The sequence below is a fragment of the Branchiostoma lanceolatum genome, chromosome 9 (genome assembly GCF_035083965.1).
Source record: "Branchiostoma lanceolatum isolate klBraLanc5 chromosome 9, klBraLanc5.hap2, whole genome shotgun sequence".
In the NCBI taxonomy this organism is placed as follows: Eukaryota; Metazoa; Chordata; class Leptocardii; order Amphioxiformes; family Branchiostomatidae; genus Branchiostoma; species Branchiostoma lanceolatum.
In genome coordinates this window covers 11,933,579-11,954,474 of record NC_089730.1, presented here as the reverse complement: position 1 = coordinate 11,954,474, position 20,896 = coordinate 11,933,579, and the positions used below count along the sequence as shown (strand labels likewise).

Sequence of the window (20,896 nt, the reverse complement as noted above, 5' to 3'; positions counted from 1 at the left end):
GTCCGCTCTTTTCGCTCTTATCCGAACCTGTTCGTACGATGCGTTATGACCGCGATACAAAACAGACTTCTTCAAAAACTATTCTGCAGATCATTCTTGAAGGACAGACAGTGTCTTTAATAAGCTTTATTGAACTTTGTCCTGGTAACATTATCTATGTCGTATCGGTAATACACATCTAGTGAAGTTGTTTCACGCCTTGTAGATTAATTTGCGTCTTGTATTTTGCACTAACATCACTATAGTCAAATAAGGTGCTTGAAATGAGTACACTAGGTATTACATCAAACGGTAGCTACTGCTTATAGAATTTCCTTGAATTTGTGGCATTGTCTGTCAGTAATCTCAGTATTGCTGCTATATTTTCAAAACATAAAACACTTGTGGATGGTGCCTTTCCCTTCCGTGGGCAACTATTTCTGAAGCGAGTTGGGTTCAACTTTGACAGTTTTGTCAGTGGCTGGATCGACGAAAGCCTTGCCTCTCAGGTCTGTAAAGTTCTCACACCTCAGCAGCGCGTCGTCTGGTACCTGAAAGAAAACAGTTCAAACAGTGAATCTCTTTTCAAGATATCTAGTGGTAAGAATACATAATTTCCATTTCTGAAGTATATTGTGTTATATCGGTGTGGGTATGGCAGCATCGAATAATGTTTGGTCATTATAACAACAATACCGCGATAAAGGCAGTGACCCACGCACCGTCTGTATGGGTGTGTACAGAGGCCAGGGGTGGGACTCCTCGGGTACGGGGTTGTTACTGGCGCGGTTGTAAGATGTGATGATGGCCCAGCGCCGTCTAGCGGAGTTGTTCTGTCCGCTGCAGTGCAGCAGGTTGCAGTGAAAGAAGCAGGCGTCACCTGTGAAATAGTCATCAACTCATCAGTCGTCAGCTTTGAATGCTAGCAAGACACAGTAATGATAAATGAATACGAGAATTGAGAAATTATAACATATGCTCAAATAATGTGACAGTTGACAGAAAAAATGTTCCTTGTTAAACTCCACGGAAACTTGTAAAACCAATTAGATTCTACCAATGACCAATCATGTGTTGAAGTTCCAAATGGTTTGTTTCTAGTTGTGAGTTGCAGATTTCGTTTAAGTACAACTCACAGGGTGGCAATGCTTGGAGATGTATCGTGTTTACATGTAACGTTACATCAAGTTTTGATTCACCTTCATCCAGCTCCAGGTGAACCAGGTCGAACAGCTTCCTGACGTGGTTGACCCGCTCCGCCTCTGCGCCCTGCTGCCCGCCCACAAACGTGTGGTCAATACGGCCCAGCTTGTGGGAGCCGGGCAGCACCTACCAAACAAACAAAAACAATTTTTACTGTGACAGAAATTTCTTGCCTTTTTGGAGATGATATCTGAGCGATCGGTAGGATGGTAAAGAACAAACAACAACAACGTAACGTACAATTCATGTTTTCAACAGGTTTTCTGGGAATGTAATATTTCTGACTTGGACGCGCAATCATCTAACTATATTATAAATCTACGCGCCAACATATCGGATGCGCGCAGTCATACCTGCATACATCCGTTCTCCGTATCTGTTTTATCGATAGCGATGTACAGGGATCCCATATCTGGGAGGAGGCAGCCACTCTTGTACCAATATCTGTAAGACCAACAAGAATGGAATAGCAATTTTAAAAGAGTCATCTGTCAAATGACGCCGTCAAAAATAAAGGAAGATAATCTGGTATGAAGTCGATAAAAAACGAATATGACCTCGAGATATCTAGAGGAGGAATTCTGTTTTGCGGTTGTTTAGAGAATCTGTATCCGTATCTGTATCTGTATAGCCCTTCGGCGTAACACACCAGCTTCGCAGGCACGCGGCGCAGTGGCATCTGGTTATATTACAATGAACGACCTGTCAGAACGACTACTGTTTTGAGTTTCCACATTCATCATCATTCATCATCAATTCCTATTAATTCAGGTTTACCGACATATGATAAATCTTATTGCGAAGGTGGGACTTTGTATGATGCTAAAAGCCTGTACTGCACCCTCAAAAAGTTGTGTGTATAACGTTACTCATAGTCCTGGTGCCATTTGAACTGCCCTCCCGTGTGCGGCTCCTTCTGGATTAACTTGCTGCTGTAATGGTACACTTCTCCTCCCAACAACTGTAATAAAAAAACAAAATGGCAGGTAAAAACTCCCCTTTCTGTTGCAGATAAAAAGCAAAGAATTGGTCATCACTTTGGGAGAAACCGACCTTTCCCATGAATCCCGCCGTTTTCTCCATCCTTGCTATCATCGCTGTGACGTCATTTCCGGGGTGTCTCCAGATGCACAGACGAACGGTCCTCTCCGACCCGTCCGAAATCTCGTACGAATGTTTCTTCACTCCTTCCTCCAACTCTAACGCCTGGCGAAGTTTCAAAATCTCCTGTTTGTCCAGAATACCCCTGCGGTGGTCAGGAAAACAAACAAAAAGGTTTGCTGACATCGCCCAAATACTACAACATTGAATCTTACGATTTCAATGTACGTTAAACCCTGCTTTGTATTATACTAATATAAGAAGAATGTCATGAACCTAAGTATGAACTAAGTTCACGGCATAAAACAGGCCTTATTAACATTAGTTTATGACGTTACCTCTAGTAGCTGTGCTATTTCACTCTACATTTGCCTATCCGCTGTACGTTTCTCATTATATCGATAGTGATACCTGGTGATGACGTAGCCATTCTCATCGAAGTCCCGTTTGATTTCAGGTGTGACGTCGAAGTTCCCCTTCTGGAACACGTAGTCTGGCAAAGAAAAGTTCCATCAGAATCATGAAAACACAGACATATAAATTCATAAACGTATATCTGCAGTAGAAACTGTTTTTTGTTGTTGCCATAGTGACTAAACGGCACCAGGCGACTAACGCATCATCAAGCGGATTGAAAATAGCCCAAAAGTAATATTTCCAATGTGATTTTATTTTGGATATTAATGAGCGACCTCTAGCTAATGAAATCAACGATCCAGCAGCAAGCTTGCTACAGCATCATAGACTTGTCAATGCCAGATTTAACCAATCAGAACAGACATTAGAACAAAATCTAATGATTATGATTATGATTAGAAATACGTTGGACGTACCCATTGGCCATCACTCAGCAGCTAATCAAGACTTTAAAAATATTAGAAAGTCCAACAACAGGTTACTTAGTGTTATATTCCCGCTTGTATACGGGGTGTATCCTAGCCTTGCAATGGTTCGGCTGAAGTTCACAATGCTGCGGTTAGTGGGCTAAAAGATAGAGGACGCTAAAACATGACCGTAAACCAACGGACTTTTTAACCACTTCAAGATGTGGTTGTCGTTCTATAATTCTACATTACCTATAAATACCACTTCAGTGCATTGTCGGGACCTCAATAAGTGCCGACATGCCAAAATCCGGACAAATACATAAAGGTATCTAGAGTTACAATTGCGCACACACATAGCTAGACCGCCGTTGGACTGCAATACCCCGCAGGAGGCGAACCTCCTTCACGGAGGTAACAAGGCAGCACTTTCGGTCAGTGTTTCCCAGCTCTGCATGTCCGCAATTCTACATGAAGAGGCAGCCCGGGCTAGGTCTACTGATTTAGAATTACACAATGTACACGGCACTCTCCTAAACCCGCAGATGTTTGTCAGTAGTTAAACTATGTGGATCCTAAAATTATTTAGATATCATGGACCACAAACCTGAGGTGGGCATGCTTCTCCCTTTGTGTTTCAGATCTTGAATAATAGATGCTGGCTTACGGTGGTGAACTGTGTCTATGTCCAGACAGTACAAGACTGTAGAAACTACAGAGTTTGACCTGAACAGTGTAAATAAACCTTTGGCCCACGTCTCGAGTAACCCACATGACTTGCGGGCCGCACTGTAGTTATAAAAGGCTGCATTTTGCTGATAGAACGGCAAAGTCAGATAGAATTTAGATGTTTGTTGTTGTTAGTTGATTTTGTATTTTCACATCAGACAGTAAACATGTTCATGATTTATAAAAGAATTCGACATCGGTTCCGCATCGCATTAAGACCTCCTGAGGTCATGAAGTGACGTGTGATTATCATATCACAAAAATATATTAACATAATCATATCATAAACGAAACCAGCCGTGTAAGATAGTCAAAGAAGACTTTATTCATATTTCATGGCAAGGACTTGGTATAACTTATGCAGAGAATCACTTTTGAGGGCTGGAGTCGGTCTTGACGTTCTTGTCAGTAGTGGGGTCCACGAAGGCCTTTCCGCTCAGGTCTGTGAAATTATCACAGTTCAGCAGCGCGTCATTCGGCACCTGAAAAACATACAGAAAAGATATAGTAATGGCAATCCTCCGGGGGTTCTTCAAGTGCAGTAAATTAAAGTTGTAATCGACGGTATCTCCTCACATCTATCTCCTTCTACCATATTAAACCTCCTTTCTTGTACATAAGAGAGAAATGGTTTATATCGAGATAACTCTAAGCTTTAGAAAAATGAAAGTAGCGACAACATTACCTGATTCTACATCATGCTTCATCATAATTGTTAGAATGATTATGATTTTATGATCTTATATGGTATAACAGTATTTCTGTTTATTAAAGGACCATAAATTGGCCAATGTTTGCTCAGTGACCCACCATCTGTATGGGTGTGTACAGAGGCCAGGGGTGGGACTCCTCGGGTACGGGGTTGTTACTGGCGCGGTTGAAGGCGGTGACGATGGCCCAGCGACGCCTAGCGGAGTTGTTCTGACTGCTGCAGTGCAACAGGTTGCTGTGAAAGTAGCAGGCGTCACCTGCAATAAACAACCATTCACTGTGAATCATAAACACACAGCGGTTATATAAAGCTGGGTTTACACACGCATTTTCCAAGCACACTCGGAGTACACTCAGTCGATCTCATCTGAGTCGACTCAGGACTGTGTAAACAGAAATTTAGGCCACTCGAGTAACTTATCATTTTCCTAAATGGTATGAAATGTAACAGCGAAAGAGTTGTTTATAAACTTTGATTTCAATCGTAGCAACATTATTTTTACAATGCTCACAGCTGGGCACGCATGTCTTGCCTGCAACTAATTACATTTTACGGTTTTGATTCACCTTCATCCAGCTCCAGGTGAACCAGGTCGAACAGCTTCCTGACGTGGTTGACCCGCTCCATGTCTGCGCCCTGCTGCCCGCCCGCAAACGTGTGGTCAATACGGCCCAGCTTGTGCGACCCTGGGAGAATCTACGAGAGAAAGAGGAAAAATATTAAAACGCTGTGCTCTAAATTTGGCGGTGCTATTTCCAGTATTTTCCGATGTGTATGGCTATGGACATTTATTCCCCTCTAATTCTCGACGACGGGGAATGAGCCAGAGACTCCTCTTCAACGATGCATATGTAAAAGCGTATTTTGAGGAGGAAGTAAGCAAGACAATGGAAAAGGCAGCAGTACAAAGGAGTCAAAACATTTTATCATCGATCGGCACAGAAAGTGCTTCGGCGCGGCACAAGAACGTGACAAATCTAACTGCAACGCTGTATCCAGACATTATATAACTCCCTCTCCCATTGGTAAACGTCCTCATACCTGCATACACCCATTCTCCCTGTCTGCTTTATCCACGGCGAGATGGAAGGATGCCATGTCTGGGAAGAGGCAGCCATTTTTATACCAGTATCTGCGTGATGTGAGATAGAAGAGTCATAAGTAATATATTGGTTACAGAACTGTTAGTTGTACACGGAGGAGAATGGCGATGAATGACACGACGAAAAGTGACACTGTACCTGTATGACAGATTTAAGAATATCAGGAATTTATGCAATAAATGGTGGTTATGAGTAAGAGAAAATCAACAAATAATGCATGATGATTGCAAGATAGAAAATAAACAAACAATCAGACCAAGCGAACAAACACATAATCATCGAATTTTATATAGTGATACTATATAGCTAGTGACGCACGAAGTAAACTTTGTGTATACCCATAGTCCTGGTGCCAGCTGAACAGCCCTCCCGTGTACGGTTCCTTCTGAATCAGTTTACTGTGGTGATGGTACACCTCTCCTCCCAGGAACTGTCAAAACAATCACACATCACTCAAAAAGCTTCATCGTACCGTTGTGTTTAAAATGAAAAAAAATTAGAACAAATAAACAGATGTTCAGTGGGCAACTATATCTTGTTTTACCTTTCCCATGAATCCCGCCGTTTTCTCCATCCTAGCTATCATCGCCGTGACGTCATTTCCGGGGTGTCGCCAGATGCAGAGGCGGATGCTCTTGCCGGACCCGTCGGGAATTTCGTACGAATGTTTCTTCACTCCCTCCTCCAACTCTAACGCCTGGCGAAGATTGGAAATCTCCTGTTTACTCAGGACACCCCTGCAGATGAAAAAAAAATTGAAAAAGTCTAATATTTAAAGTGCACAATGGTGATCTTGTATCTGTTCTATGATAAGTATCAAATGTAAAATAATAAACGTCAAAATTTACATTTAACACTGTTTATCATTTCAGTACTTTTAAAAAGTTTGCTTTTTTTCTGTTTTATCCGATCTGTCAACCCCACCTGATGATGACGTAGCCATTCTCGTCGAAGTCACGTTTTATCTCAGGCGTGACGTCAAACGTGCCCTCTTCGTACTGATAGTCTAAAAGGAAAGAAAATTTAGTAGAGATTCGATGGCAAATATTCAAAACATTAAGCAACTTGTGCCGCTACGTCGGGCCAAAAGGCCGGTATAGTACGAACGGCAGTTAAGCAAAATCCAATCGCTGCATGCATGTAGTAAAGCGGATCCTAGATACACGCCAGGACTGTTACCAAATTGAAGACACCTTCCTAGATCTGTGCCATCTCTCACCTGATGTTGGCATGCTGCTTCCTTGTTTTGATCCTTTTAACAACAACGCAGGTATCACTGCCTTGGTCCACCAAATCGAGATCAGGCACTTGGAGCGAGATGAGGCCCCTCTATCTAACAATGGATAATTAGGTCAAAGAGACCTTTCCTCAAACTTTCTGAACAAAAACAAGCAGCAAAGTAATGCCCCGAACTTTGGTCTTTAAACATCTTGTCAAACCAGCTGACACATCACATGTTGTGTGCCTACAACCCTTTAATAAGTCACTTAGCAAAACAGCACAGGTGGGAGGTCAAAGGTTACGCAGGTAAGGTGGAAGGGCCCGATGATCCTTTTTTCCGGGTTGAAATACAACGTACGAATCAAGTACGTATCAACTACATTTATTTGCGCATTTGACTGAAGCTAGCCCCAAACATTTACCCTTTGCTTTTATGTTGTACCCTTATGTTATGCGGCCCACCTACATACAGTGAAGTGAAAGTATGCATGGAGTCATTTGACATACTGACCTAAGAGTGAACCTTAAGGTGACTTAACAGGAAAAACGTCTTCTTTTGATAGTACTAGTCACAGCATGTCCTCAGTAGTTTTCCGAAATATACTTATAGGAACGGTGGGCTGGCGAGTTGTGTAAATCTTTGAGTAACTTGCGACATACAGGAGTTGAGTCTGGCGCCCAATAACCGACATGGCAGTGGCAGGTATGTTGTGACAATAGCCGTTTCAAGAAGTTGTTCAGCCAATTTTCAGCGATATTCCATCGTAATTAGACTGTCTTATTAAATGTTGCAATCGGTTGCGTTTAAATTAAGTGCCTCCAGATATCAATGGAAAGTAACAACTATGTTACGTTGATTGGTCACGAGCTTTGTTATACAGAAAACGTGATCAATACCAATATGATATAAATGATCATCAGATGTTACGAGCCAAATTACACGTATCAATACTGCCCGTATCTTGTGATTTTCTTCTCCTCTCAGAGTACAACTGGAGTGACCATTTTGATGTCACTACTGAGGTGAAGTCCGACTTTGAGGAACATGGCTACATTAAAGTCAGGTAATGATAGGAAAAAGTGCGTTTCCTGTTCACGATATACCCTCATGTGCCGATTCTGTCACTGAGGATAGTCAATCTTATGGAATCCTGTACAATCTAATTCTGTTCACTTACATACGATCGCGAGGTTCATCAAAAGTGCAATATATATCGGCGAACTGTCACAAAATAGATGTTATGTCCGTAAGATCTTGTCCGATGTCCTTTCATTCACTTGTCTGTCATGTTGATTTACTAGATAAGGATGGTAGATATCGATATAACTTTTATCACATATTTACATGGAGTAGACTGAGTTGGGCAGGTACACATATCATAATCTATTGGTGCATCTCAGAGGTCTTATATCAAAAGAGGAGATGTTGAAGGTCCGTAAGGCTGCTGAACACGTGAACGGTTTGCGGGACTACACCTTCGAGATCCCGGATGGAAGAGGCAGGAACAGCTCCTACTGCATCTGGAGTCAGCCCGGAAATGACGTCACCGGGATGGTGGGGAGGATCGAGAAAGTTGTGGGGACGATGGAGAAGGTGTGTACCTCCTAAAATTCCTACTAATCTGAGCGAGAATTCCATTGAAGTTATTGTTATACGAAATTTACGCTAGTTGTGCAGGTAGGCTCGCCATATCATTTTATTTATCCATGATCCAAGGCACAAGTAACTTTTTACTTCAGTCCTACCTTTCTTCATCATGTTTATCATGATGATAAAAGCCTTCATTTTATGATTGGACATAAACTGAATTTTGAAGCACAATGTTGAAACGATAATAGCTAAAGAACAGGCTTTGAATTCCCAGTTGCTGGAAGGAGAAGTGTACCACTACCACAGTAAACTCGTCATGAAGGAACCTCACACAGGAGGCAACGTCAACTGGCATCAGGACTATGGGTGAGAAATTCACAGCATTAATATTGTATTTGTTACCAGTGAAGGTCACTCGCTGCCTCAAACGACCTTACCGAACTAGTCTTAAAAAGTGATGAGATCGATGGATTTGAAGCGCGTGCATGGCTCGGTGACTCAATAGCAAAACGGTGTTCTCATTTTCAAACGGCAACATTTCAATGCAGATCTTCTGTCTAACAAATGTAACAATGCAGCAGTCCTTTCCATGTACTAGGGTGGAATATATATCTACAGCTAGCTCTTGTAAAACACTAGTGTGCCACTCTAGGTACTGGTATAAGAACGGATGTCTGTTCCCACACATGGGTTCTGTGCTCATCGCGGTGGACAAGGCGGACAGAGAGAACGGGTGTCTGCAGGTAATACTGGACAAACGCACCAACTTAGAACTTTATGGACTGGTCTCTGAATGAAAATTTTGTCATCCATACAGTTTCAAACCTTTCTTAGTGTTACGAAATCTATGAGGATGAATGTTATTTTATTCATATTGCTTTAGGTTCTTCGTGGGTCTCATAAGTTGGGACGCATCGACCACACCTTCGTGGGGGGTCAGACCGGCGCGGACAAGGAGAGGTTAAACCAGGTCATGAAGATCTTCACACTCGACTATGTGGAGCTAGAGGAAGGTTGGTGTTGTTTGCGTTCTTACAATCGGCACAGACAATCTTTCATTCAAAGTTTTCCACATCGTAGACAAAACACGTAACGTCTGTTCCACCTTGATCTGAACTTCAAGTTCTTCAAATGAAAAAAAACCCAACAAATTAAGCAGTCTTTACACCTCCTTCTGTCCGTTAATTTTCGGAACACTACATTTCTGTTCAAATATGTTTCAAGATCGCTTTTCCAATTCTTTTTTTATTTCAATACATATTGCTTCGACTTTAATTTCATGCCGTTCAATTTTGTTTCAGTTAGCATTATACCGTTATGTCTGGAAGAAATTATACAGGTGAAGTCACTATATTGAGTATGATTAAAAGACTAGACGATCATAGTATTTTCTTAAAGATCTCGTCTTGGTTGACATTTGCAGGTGATGCGCTGTTTTTCCACTGCAACCTGCTGCACAGCAGCGACAAGAACGACTCCCCGCGGCGGCGCTGGAACTTCATCTGTTCCTATAACCGCGCCAGTAACAACCCTGTGTACGTGCACCATCACCCACAGTACACGCCGCTGCACAAGGTATGTTCTTCACTAGTTCGTAAACTGACAAACAAAACAACAGAGAACAAGACAGAATGAACAAATTTGTTCATTTAAGCGGTATTCATTTACTTAATTCATGCATACCCAGCCGACTTAAGAAAAGGGAAAGAAAAGAAGGGCACATCTATTCATTTGATAATCAAATAATTTGAATCTATAACACTGTGAACCGTCCAAGTGACAGGACGGAAATTCAATAAGCTACCGACTGTTTCTTTTTCAGGTCCCAAACGACGCCATCCTGGCGTGTGATAACTTCACTGACCTGTCGGGCAAAGATTTTATGGATCCCGCCGGGGACAAAACAATCAAGATAGACCTGGAGGACTGGGGGAAGGATTGATCCAACATCTTCGGTGTCAGCACTGTAAGGAGAAGCTAGCTGCTTGTAAAAATGGTTCTTGATGACAAAGCGTCAGCGGGAATAAACAGTCGTTTCATTTAATGTTTGATGATGCAAGTAAATGCGTGGTCGAGGTGTCGACCACAACCTAAACTTTTTCACGGGTTGAAAGCTGTACGTAGTGTTGTTTGTACATACGATTACAGTGGATTTTGATTAAAGTGTGCTACGCATTTTATGATGAAAATGTCAGCTGATATATGTGACTGTCAGCAGTACGCAAATACTCTAAATGGGAGTGTAGTATATGAAACAATAAAGACTAACGCTAGCTTACAATGTAGTTATATTTCTGGGACAACGTCAAAACTGTGGGCTGAATTACACTTGAGCTGAAAATTTATGGCAGAAGAGTGTCATTCACGAACAAGAGCGCCAGACAATGTACTATGACCCAAACGGCCGGTCATTGACATTTCACCTGTTGCACAAAGCGCCACTGCAGACTTTGGACTACGGTTTGGACTGGCTAGTGTCCTACGGTCATGTCGATGTGATATGAGCAAAATGACACTTTGATTTGCACACTAGTGAGTTAAACATTAGACTGCATGCCTCTATTGACCAAGTCGCTAAAATTAAAAGCCTTTGCCGGCGCGCCTATGTCACACACCTGGAAAGACCTGATACAAACAAAAGATCGTCGCATTGTGATACAAGGCTGACCTTAGGAATATTGGACTTTTGACCTGCCGAGTTACGTGGTAGCTGACATGCAAACCTGTAGTTACCTCTAATAACCTGGCACTAGGAAAGTAATATTAACTTTAATCTCATCATATTCTGACCAAGAGGACAACATGTCGGTAGCAGGTTGGTATTCTTACCTTATCGTCAGCGTTTTACAACTCTAAACTTCTAAGGAAAAGCAGGAAAAACTTTCGAGACACGAAATGGACCATTCCTATTTAACCCTGAAGGCCACTGAATGTTATTTTTCAATTCTCTGCTCAAAAGTCTTGTATATCCAGAAGCTATTTGATGGTCTGTATGAATGGCTTTCAAAAGGTACAATCTTCGCTTGCATGCATTATATTTTTTGTTTCATAAAAATATGTCAGTTCCCAACTTTGAGCTTTATTTAGAGTTAACGTTAGATCTAGTAGCCAGGAAAGACCTCTGTTGACTTACTCTGGTAGAGTTGTCTTCTATTGTGTGTCTGTATTACCCCAGGGTTTTCGGTGAATGAATGAAGATAGATATCATCTAATGAACAACATAATCTGTAGTCAAACTCTCACACAGACTAACATAGAAAAAATGCCACAATGGACTTTGTGACACTGAGTGTCCCCAAACAGTGGTCTAACTTAATAACTGTTCATTTAACTAGTTATTTACATGAAAAGACAAACCCTTCTCCTCCCAGAGTACGAGTGGAAGGAGACATTTGACATCACTCCTCAAGTTCAGGCAGATTTTGATGAACATGGCTACATCCTCGTCAGGTTAGAAATTATTTATCAATATTTGTTATTGTGTCTCAAACCCCTACATATGATATCAAAATAACATTGCAAGCAATGCTTCATGTAATGTTAGAGGAATGTTGTGTTTACAGATTAACGTAAACACAAGGAATGCTGTGTTTTAAATTTTACATACATTGGGTTTTCCAAGGATAGCAGTAATGATTGAATGATGATAATATCTGGAAAAAAAACTAACCTAAATCCTGGCATGACAATATGGCCCTTTTCTTAGTTACAAAACAGCCTCTTCATTATGGATAAAGGTAAAATGACAAGAAAATGGAGTTAAGCTATCCTTACTCTGTACCTTAAACAGAGCCTTGCTTACCAAAGAAGAGATGCAGAAGATCCACAAGGCAGTAGATCACAGTGAGGGGATCACCAAGCACTCGTACCAGATCCCTGACGGGAAAGGCAGGAGCTGTGGCTACTGTATCTGGAGCCACCCTGGTAATGACGTCACTGGGATGGTAGGGAGGGTCGAGAAGGTGGCTGGATACATCGAAAAGGTAAAATGTCACTTAAAAAGATTAGCATGTCTTGTCAAGGAAAAAGCTGTGCAGGTGCACAAATGTGAAATCTGTTTGAGTTTGTCAAAAAGTGTTATGTTGCCGATTTTAACATTATAGTCAAGTATTACATTCTCCAGAAAATTCTCATATCATTCAAATATGAAATGCAGATGGTGGTATCCCGTTACTTATTTGCTTGCAATGATGGGTTGTGTAAGCAGAACATCTATAGCTAGGAAAGATTTTCCATCACATCCTTTTGAAAAGGTTGTTGCCAGAAGTTGCACTCTTGTATGTTTTCTTGTTTCTACTTCCCCAGCTGCTGGGCGGACAGGAAGTGTACCACTACCACACCAAGCTGGTCATGAAAGAGCCCGAGTCAGGAGGGAACATCAACTGGCATCAGGACTACGGGTACCTTTATTCAAACATCTTTTTTCATATTACAGTGAATGATAGCAAATCATCAAAAATCACATTAAAAAATGTTCAGGTTTATATCATTGAAAAGCCTCGATTGTGGCGTCGTGTGGCGCAACTGTAGAGCACGCGGCTGTCAAACAATGGGTCCCGGGATCTAATCCCAGGTGCGCCCAGAGACATGTCCGAACTTGCGCCCCGACGTTGTGCCCTTGGGAAAGGCACTTAACACGACTTTCCTCACTTCACTCAGGTGTAAATGAGTACCTAGCTCATCTAGGGTTAGGGACGTCCCTCGGATAGGACGTTAAATGGAGGTCCCGTGTTTGGGGAGAGCAACACCCCGCGCACGTTAAAGATTCCACCACACCTTTCGAAAAAGAGTAGGGGCATGCCCCGGTGTGCGATGGTCCAAATCTTACAGTCCGGTCTGGGATGACATCTTGAAAAGGTGATAGTTCACCTGTTATGTCAATCCTTCCACAAAATGTGGTAAATCAAAATAAATAAATAAATAAATAAATAACATTTTTTTTAAATGTGGCAGTTTCAGAAGTAGGGTCCCCAGCAGAATTATGATAGTCGACATTAAAGCTCTAAAACAAACTTAGTCTAATACTGCTGAACCAGCCTCACTTCATGTCTGGAGTCTCAATATTTGCCATCATTTGAATAAAACACTGTCACATGGTTACAGAGGATATTGCAATGTAATTATGTCTTCCCAATTTGAAAGTGAACTGTTTGTGCCTTTCACAGCTACTGGTACAAGAACGGCTGTCTGTTTCCTGACATGGCTTCTGTGATCATCGCAGTAGACAAGGCTGACAGGGAGAATGGATGTCTGCAGGTAAAGATCTAGAAGTGTGTTGTACGTGTACATTATCCTTTTTCCTCCTCCGATCATTGTGATTTGTATGCTTACCTCATGGCCAACTTAGGATGGCAACTATTTATTCATGGCTGATGGTCCTGTTTTTTAGAATTGAAACAAAAATATGTGTTACCTGACTGCTCACACTTCAACAATGCAATCAGGTCCTTCGCGGATCCCACAAGCTGGGTCGGATTGACCATGTGTTTGTGGGAGGACAGACTGGGGCAGACATGAAGAGGGTGGAGGAAGCAATGAAAATCTTCCCCCTGGACTATGCGGAACTGGATGAAGGTATGTACATGTACGATTGTCAGAAAGTAAGATTGGTACACACTGTACCTTATTTTTGAGAACTATATACTGAGTTAAAAGTTACAGTCTTTGGAGAACCTGATGAATACTGCATTCATCTGCATATCCTAACACCTTATGTCTGTGTGTCCAGGTGATGCGCTGTTTTTCCACTGCAACCTGCTGCACAGCAGTGACAAGAACGACTCCCCGCGGCGGCGCTGGAACTTCATCTGTTCCTATAACCGCGCCAGTAACAACCCTGTGTACGTGCACCATCATCCACAGTACACACCGCTGCACAAGGTACGTGGTATTTCAGTAGTTGTCTTTCAGTTTAAGTTTCTGCATTATAAAAGTATTGAGAATGTTGCGGCATTGAAAGATTCTTTATCTAGGGGTTGCTAGGCCAAGGGTGCTAGAGCCAGTAACAAGTTGGGACAATCTACATGACTTGTATGTTATAATCTAACAAAAATTCGAAGTGTGATCTGTGGTTCCTGAAATCGATTCCTATGACGATACGTAACATTACATGTAGTACTTAACTTTGACTTATTTTCCTTTAGGGCGGCATGCATTTCATTCTGCGACATGCACTTTTTTGTTTTGTTCCTCTGACACACAGGTTCCTAATGATGCCATCTTGAAGTGTGAGATCTTCACAGACATGTCCGGGAAGGAGTTTGTGGACCCGAGCATGGACAAGACAGTCAAGGCCGACCTCTCCTCCTTCAAGGGGGATGACTGATGGGTTCTGTACTGGTCACCTGATCAACCAATTGCAACAGCTCTTAGTACTTTGTAGGAATCCAGAAATTGAAATTAAAGAATGATGTCTATCAATGGCTGCTGAAATATTGGTTGCAGGCTATTGTATAGTTTTGATGCTGTAGAATTTTCAAGCAAGCTGTGACAGAACCAACTATCAGCAAACTTGGACTTATAAAAGTACGATGAACTTCTGTTAGCTTCTGAAATGAGATGCCAAAGGGCAATTCTGTGCATCATGCTTCAAGATCGCATACCGAATGATGAAATCAGAGTTAAACTTGGGGCAGAACAATGGAAAGACCAGATTGTGAAAGACACAGGACTTAGTTTAAAGGTAGCAGAGTCTAAGGTCCTGGACCTTGCAATATGGAGGAACCTAATGAAGGGGAGCAAGGGCCCAGCTCCTGGCCTAGACACTCAAGAAATATGACACAGAAACATTAAATTTGGGAAGCATGTAAATTGTTCCTTATATACAAACTGTAGCAGACTGCATTTAACTCTTCCATACCAGGATTTTCTTCAATTAGTTCTAAGATGGAGAGGAAGTGAGACGAAATAAATCAAGGCAGACACATCCATGTATTCAGAACATGTGGACCCCAAGCCAGCTTTATAATGAAATCATCACTACAGCACAGATTTTGCGACTAGAAAACAATGGAAGTCAAACGTAAAGTTGTCAAAAGTGTACATAATTATAACTGTAATATTCTCTCTGGAAGAAACAACAGCAGCATAACAAATTGAACAATATGAAAAGAACAAATGTCATATGTTGCATCTTTATGTGGCAAATACTTAATTATTGGCTACCGTACGCATAGGGTTGTGTTACAGAGTATTGTCTTTCTACATTGTAATCATTGTAATATCTACCACTACAAATAAGGAAATTTTGCAACACCTTATGATATCAAACATGGGAAAGTGAATTGATCAATACAGTGCGGTATGTGAATTATAAGTTATCTGGCTAATGATTATCATCATCAAATAAGCTTCTTAACAATCAGAAATTCGTGGTCTTGCAATTATCCTTTAGCACTTTGAAGTAGCTGTTTGATACCCAATTCCCTATTGGTTTAATACCGAGTTAGGCAGCAGGGAGAAGGTTAAAGTAAACTTGGCATTATCAGCTGGTCCTGGTATAAATCTCTTTAACCATTCAATAAAACTGCAGCTCCTATAAATATTTTGTACACTTTGCGCCTTTTCCGATGCTTCAAATTCAAGGGCATGGACTGGAGAACAAACTACATGTACTAACAGTAACAAAATCACTGATACATGCAAAATCAATCCAACATGATTGGTTTCAATGTCTATCTGCATCACTTCATTCCCTTTCACAGTTTTCATAACATTTCATACAGGATTATATACACCTAACCTCAGGTAAAAAAAGGTCGATAGAATCATATGGTGAATGTCCTTGGTGAAACATAGAAACAAAGTTATGACATGATAATCAGACTAATCATGTAACATAACAATTGCTACATATAATGTTTACACTCTGTAAGATGTAGGGGGAAATGCATCCAAGTACACTGTAACTTTCAATCTATGAAAGCTCTGCGCATGTCAATTATACTGCTCTATATTTTCATCAAAACGTTCGGAATGCCAACAGTGCCAATACATTGCTATACCTATAAACACAGAAATAAAAATGTTGCAGACAGCTTCACATAACTATGGATAGTTCCATGCCCAATATATTAATGTGAGAACAGAAGCATTATGTGGGTGCTATCATAGTACATGTATAACAGATACCCTCTTCTGTGTTACATCTGCATGTGTAGCATGAAGCTTTTGTACTCATCTCACCACATTATCACTTCAGATACAGTAACTGCTCCACCTACTGGGAGGACCATACACTGCAACTTGGTCATCTCAAATCAGCAACTGTCCTACCTAGATGAGGAAATAAATCCCTCTTTTCCACACAAGCGTCAGCTCCATCTGTAATCGTCCTAGCCCACTCCAGAGCTCCCTACACTTCTGGATAGGACATAAGCAACAGCATAGCAACAAAACTTTACAATTATATGATGGACAGAAAAAAGAATATAGTGTTGTATGAAAGCTTTCTACAATGTTCAGTGTATGCAGTATATTTGCAATGTAATAACTAAAGGTACATTGCTGCTGGATAGCATTAGCCCAGCAATGCAACCAGTTTATATATGATAGTACAGCAAGTCAACCTTTACACTTACAATTTGGTTTATATAAAATGAAACACCCATAGCTTCAACTACATGTTTCATCACCATAAAAGTAAAGAAAATAATGTTTTTCCTAGTCCGATGAAGCCATGTTTAGGATATAGGAAGATGCTGCCAAATGGTAACATACTTTAATCAAAATGATCTTCAAAATTTGACTGACACTGTAACCATAACTCAACCTAAATGTGAGACTTTGATTATCGGTGGAGTTCTTGACTTGTGCTTGTTTATACAACATTTAGCAACTGCAGTGTACACGAACAGTTCTAAATCATTACCTTAATATGACAGACCTCTGGTGACTTAAATCTGAATATCTCTGTTCATACCTTATGTTATACAATAATAAAGGTGAAAAGGAAGCTAAAATCCTGGAATTCTGAACTAGGGGAAACCACAAGAAATTGCTGCTCCTTGATACATGTAACTAAAGTGCTGGTGGGATGTGGTGTGAAACATTGGTGGGTTCACTGTAAAAATAGCCAATAGGGTTCTGTCAGGCAGTTTCAGTTTTCTTCAACCTGTTGACCAGGAGAGCTACATGTATATGTTCATGGACAGTCCATCTGAACATTGAATTGAATAATTCTGACCACATTGGCTTTGAGATGCAAAGGAAACATTTTTCAGTGTTATTCAATAGCTGTATATGCTGCCAAATCTAAACTGAGTTTTAAGGTGGCAGACTAGCATCTCTTTGATAGATAAACAATAAGGTATTCCACCTTAGGCAGTCTTTATGTCTAAAAGTCTGCCAGCAAAGATTGAAATCATAGATTTCTATCACCAGACAGCAAAGGCAAATCCTATAGAAATGCAGAGCTGTGTCATCCCTTTTGCAAGCACATCTGGAGGAACAATCTTGGTGAGAAGATCAGTGTGATATCAAGCAGATAAGACGGTGGTAATGTCGTATTGCTGTCTGTACATGTACGTCTGCAGTGGCAGCTTCCAAGAAAAACCAGAACACTGTTTCTGTTACATCAAACCCTACATCAATAGAAGTCTTCCAATATTTTGCTGAAGGACTGATACTGGAAGAAGGTCAAGATGGCTAACTAAATCTTAGTCTACAAAGATCTTCTCCTTTCCAATCTTAAACTTGAATCAGTCTTAGAGAGACAACACCTCCTTTGACGTTAAGTTTTAAACATCTACATTATCTACATCATAAGCATCTTGGTAAGGTGCATCCAACAATCTCTGTCCTTACATGTAGCATATCATTTATTGTTCTTCTTCCTGGATGACAGCATCCCCTTCTCACAAGAGATTAAAAATCATTTCTACATACACTGTACATTGATATATGTACCCTTCCAGTAAAGATATATAATAATATTATGTACCTATAATATCTTCAAAGAAGCATGAGAAACAAAATGTACATGTATAAGAGCCATGGAATGAACAGGAGAGTAGGAGTAGAATACAAATGAATAATCAAAGAAAATAAGCTATCACTCCAGATCAGTTCCTGTCATACATTAATTTTTGACACAAGAAATTTTGTCATAATTATATATTTTTTTGTGATTGACATTTGTTATTGATTAACCCGCTATTTCCACACAAGATTGACTACAAAAGTTGGGTGCACCAAACAGGATGTTTTGTCATAACTACATACATATGTATACAAGTCTATATCATCCCCAGGTGCTAGGAGTCCTGCACATCAGAGATCTGTTTCCACAATAAAGACTTCAGGTTGTTGAGGATGAGGGAATGGTGGACTTGCATATCTTCTGTGTTTGTGGTAAGTCTGCTGCACTTATCTAACAGTGCTGTCAGCTCATCCTTGATGCCCGCGGGGACTTCCTTCAGAAGATAGTCATGTAATACTACGCAGATTTTTGAGAGGTTTGGTTGGACAAGCTCACCCGTGCAGCGAGACGCGGTCTCGTCACACATGGAGCTGCAGTCTTCTGTCAGCTCGCAGTCCGAGTTTTTAGAACACGTTTTCTCGGTGAGTGTCTCTTTCAGGACCTCTGCAGGGTAAAGGTTCCTTAGATCAATCATTTTCAAGTCATGTTTATTTGTGTAGCCGATGTTCGTGTGGCTGGTTTTACACATGTGGAAGGTGCCGTGGGAACTGTCAAAAATTTCTTCCACAAACTCCAGAAGTCCAACAGCGATCTTGGCCTTTTTGGGCCACGAGGGGGTGAACCACTGGTCCATGGCCTGCCGATAACTGGTGGGTAGGAAGATCTCAAACACCCACGGGATATGGATTCCATACAAGCGATTTGTGTCCACTCGCTGTACAAAGTAGGTGTCCCCACAGAAACCCTCCAGTTTGGGCGTGTGCTCGCTGTCCTGCAAGATCATCATCATGAAGAACTCGTTGACTTGCAGCAGGGCCCAAATGGACTTTGCCTCCGCAAGAGTCACTTTCCCGTCGTTGTTGATGTCCGCAGCATTCAGTATTCGGGTTTGCAGAGCGTTGTGTTCCCCCTTCCCGAGGTTCCTCTCCAGGAAGTCCTGCAGCATCTCTCGGAAGTCGTCCATGGAGGAGCCCTTCTCGGGACGCTCGTAAGGCATCTCGCGATCGATCCCATCGTGGAAGATGGGCGCCAGGTTGCACTTCATGATGATCTGCTTGGCCCCATGGAGCCAGCCTTGGTACACCTGGGAGGGAGATAGAGATTACATTATATCAACATGTATCAACTCCTGTCACAAGAGATTATGTCTGTCTATTGTTTGATGGCCAGTGACACAAGAAGGCATATTGTACCAAGTTTTGTTAACAAATGATCACTTGTCTGATGTTCTTTGGATGTACAGTGTGGGTCACATAAAATTATGTATTGATGAGCTGAATACTTTGTGATGACACAAATTTTGTTGGAAGAAACCTTTAGGAAGTGTGAATGGGCTTTGTACATGTAGTTCCAAGCTTGGCACTTTGCAACTTTAGGCCGCAAAACACCTATGATTCCAGATATGAATCCTTTACATCATGAAACAACCTAGACTAGATATTTGTAGTAAAACAAATTGCAAGTTCTCATCATGTTGAAGTAACAAGTTACATGTACAATATCTGTGGAATATAAACGACACTTCCTTGAATATCACCAACTCTATCAGATACTAGTCTATGAAAAGTTGTCCTGTTCCGCTAGAAGTGCAATGGTCATCTGCTCTGAGTACAGTCCATTTGTGTTACAGCCAGATGACCAGCAGATCATGCAGAACAAATAACAAGGTAAGTCTGCATGTAGTACTCAACACAGTTTTTATCACACTGATATACTTTAGGCTTTCCCTGTTGAACCCATAATGGACTCTCAGATAAATATGAAGATTTCCCCAGGAAATTGGATGAAGACAGCACATTCATATCTGGAAACCTATCGGATAAAAATACCATTTTTAAAATCTATCTGGTTCTTCATATATCACTAGCAGCAGTCACTTGAGTTTCAGATGCTGGTAGTGCAGTGGAAGGAGGCATGAGTAGGGAGGTTAAATTGACTACATTTTGCATATTACTGTTGCTATCTTGTATTGAATTTCTTTTAATGTTTAGGTGATGTCTGGAACTAATCTATGGTATTTTTACAGTGACTGAAAGTCTGAAACCACTAAGTCTAGTACTTATCTTAATTTAAAAACATAACAAAAACTGGTTTTAAGCATACAAAAATTCCAGTATTCCAACACATATTACTTCTCAATATACATGATCCCCATATATTGCTTCTTACGGTAGAAATCTGATGGATTTTCGTGTAACTGGAAAGTGTGCAATCATCATGGAACATTACTCTGAGCATAACTCTCACAAACACTAAGGATATAAGTGCCAATAAAGGCTGTTTTGACAGAGGAGG

The 20,896-nt window shown here is 41.0% G+C and overlaps 5 protein-coding genes across 10 annotated transcripts in view; 2 read left to right on the top strand and 3 right to left on the bottom strand.

Moving 5' to 3' along the window:
- Window positions 1–85: 85 nt before the first annotated feature.
- Window positions 86–3,945, bottom strand: LOC136441980 (L-proline trans-4-hydroxylase-like). The gene is made up of 8 exons (XM_066438558.1): window positions 3,715–3,945; window positions 2,695–2,776; window positions 2,236–2,428; window positions 2,052–2,143; window positions 1,536–1,626; window positions 1,179–1,308; window positions 702–859; window positions 86–530 (listed from the first exon to the last, which is right to left on the bottom strand). The coding sequence occupies exons 1-8, from the start codon at window positions 3,725–3,727 to the stop codon at window positions 414–416; spliced, it is 876 nt and encodes a 291-aa protein (XP_066294655.1). The 5' UTR covers window positions 3,728–3,945; the 3' UTR covers window positions 86–413.
- A 193-nt stretch (window positions 3,946–4,138) lies between these two features.
- On the bottom strand, window positions 4,139–7,068 carry LOC136441981 (L-proline trans-4-hydroxylase-like). Of its 2 annotated transcripts, none has more exons than XM_066438560.1 (8): window positions 6,871–7,068; window positions 6,576–6,657; window positions 6,196–6,388; window positions 5,970–6,081; window positions 5,590–5,680; window positions 5,115–5,244; window positions 4,647–4,804; window positions 4,139–4,318 (listed from the first exon to the last, which is right to left on the bottom strand). In XM_066438560.1, exons 1-8 carry the CDS (start codon window positions 6,881–6,883, stop codon window positions 4,297–4,299), a joined length of 801 nt encoding a protein of 266 aa, XP_066294657.1. In that variant the 5' UTR covers window positions 6,884–7,068; the 3' UTR covers window positions 4,139–4,296. The 2 variants fall into 2 exon arrangements, with proteins under 2 accessions (XP_066294657.1, XP_066294656.1); XM_066438559.1 differs by having other exon boundaries at window positions 5,990–6,081; window positions 6,871–7,064.
- Window positions 7,069–7,103: 35 nt separating this feature from the next.
- Window positions 7,104–10,959, top strand: LOC136441982 (L-proline trans-4-hydroxylase-like). Its single transcript, XM_066438561.1, has 9 exons — window positions 7,104–7,237; window positions 7,483–7,575; window positions 7,858–7,936; window positions 8,274–8,466; window positions 8,738–8,829; window positions 9,116–9,206; window positions 9,347–9,476; window positions 9,887–10,038; window positions 10,286–10,959. The coding sequence occupies exons 2-9, from the start codon at window positions 7,563–7,565 to the stop codon at window positions 10,403–10,405; spliced, it is 870 nt and encodes a 289-aa protein (XP_066294658.1). The 5' UTR covers window positions 7,104–7,237; window positions 7,483–7,562; the 3' UTR covers window positions 10,406–10,959.
- Window positions 10,960–11,137: 178 nt separating this feature from the next.
- Window positions 11,138–16,693, top strand: LOC136441979 (L-proline trans-4-hydroxylase-like). The gene is made up of 8 exons (XM_066438557.1): window positions 11,138–11,278; window positions 11,835–11,913; window positions 12,254–12,446; window positions 12,769–12,863; window positions 13,629–13,719; window positions 13,908–14,037; window positions 14,192–14,343; window positions 14,666–16,693. Exons 1-8 carry the CDS (start codon window positions 11,266–11,268, stop codon window positions 14,786–14,788), a joined length of 876 nt encoding a protein of 291 aa, XP_066294654.1. The 5' UTR covers window positions 11,138–11,265; the 3' UTR covers window positions 14,789–16,693.
- The window catches only part of LOC136441977 (divergent protein kinase domain 1A-like), a 65,757-nt gene continuing 60,255 nt past the window's right edge, over window positions 15,395–20,896 (bottom strand). For all 5 annotated transcript variants that reach the window (XM_066438549.1, XM_066438551.1, XM_066438550.1 and 2 more), the window contains one exon: window positions 15,395–19,685. In XM_066438549.1, the coding sequence (XP_066294646.1) occupies window positions 18,717–19,685 (969 nt within the window). In that variant the 3' untranslated portion in view covers window positions 15,395–18,716. The remainder of the gene's footprint in view (window positions 19,686–20,896) is intronic.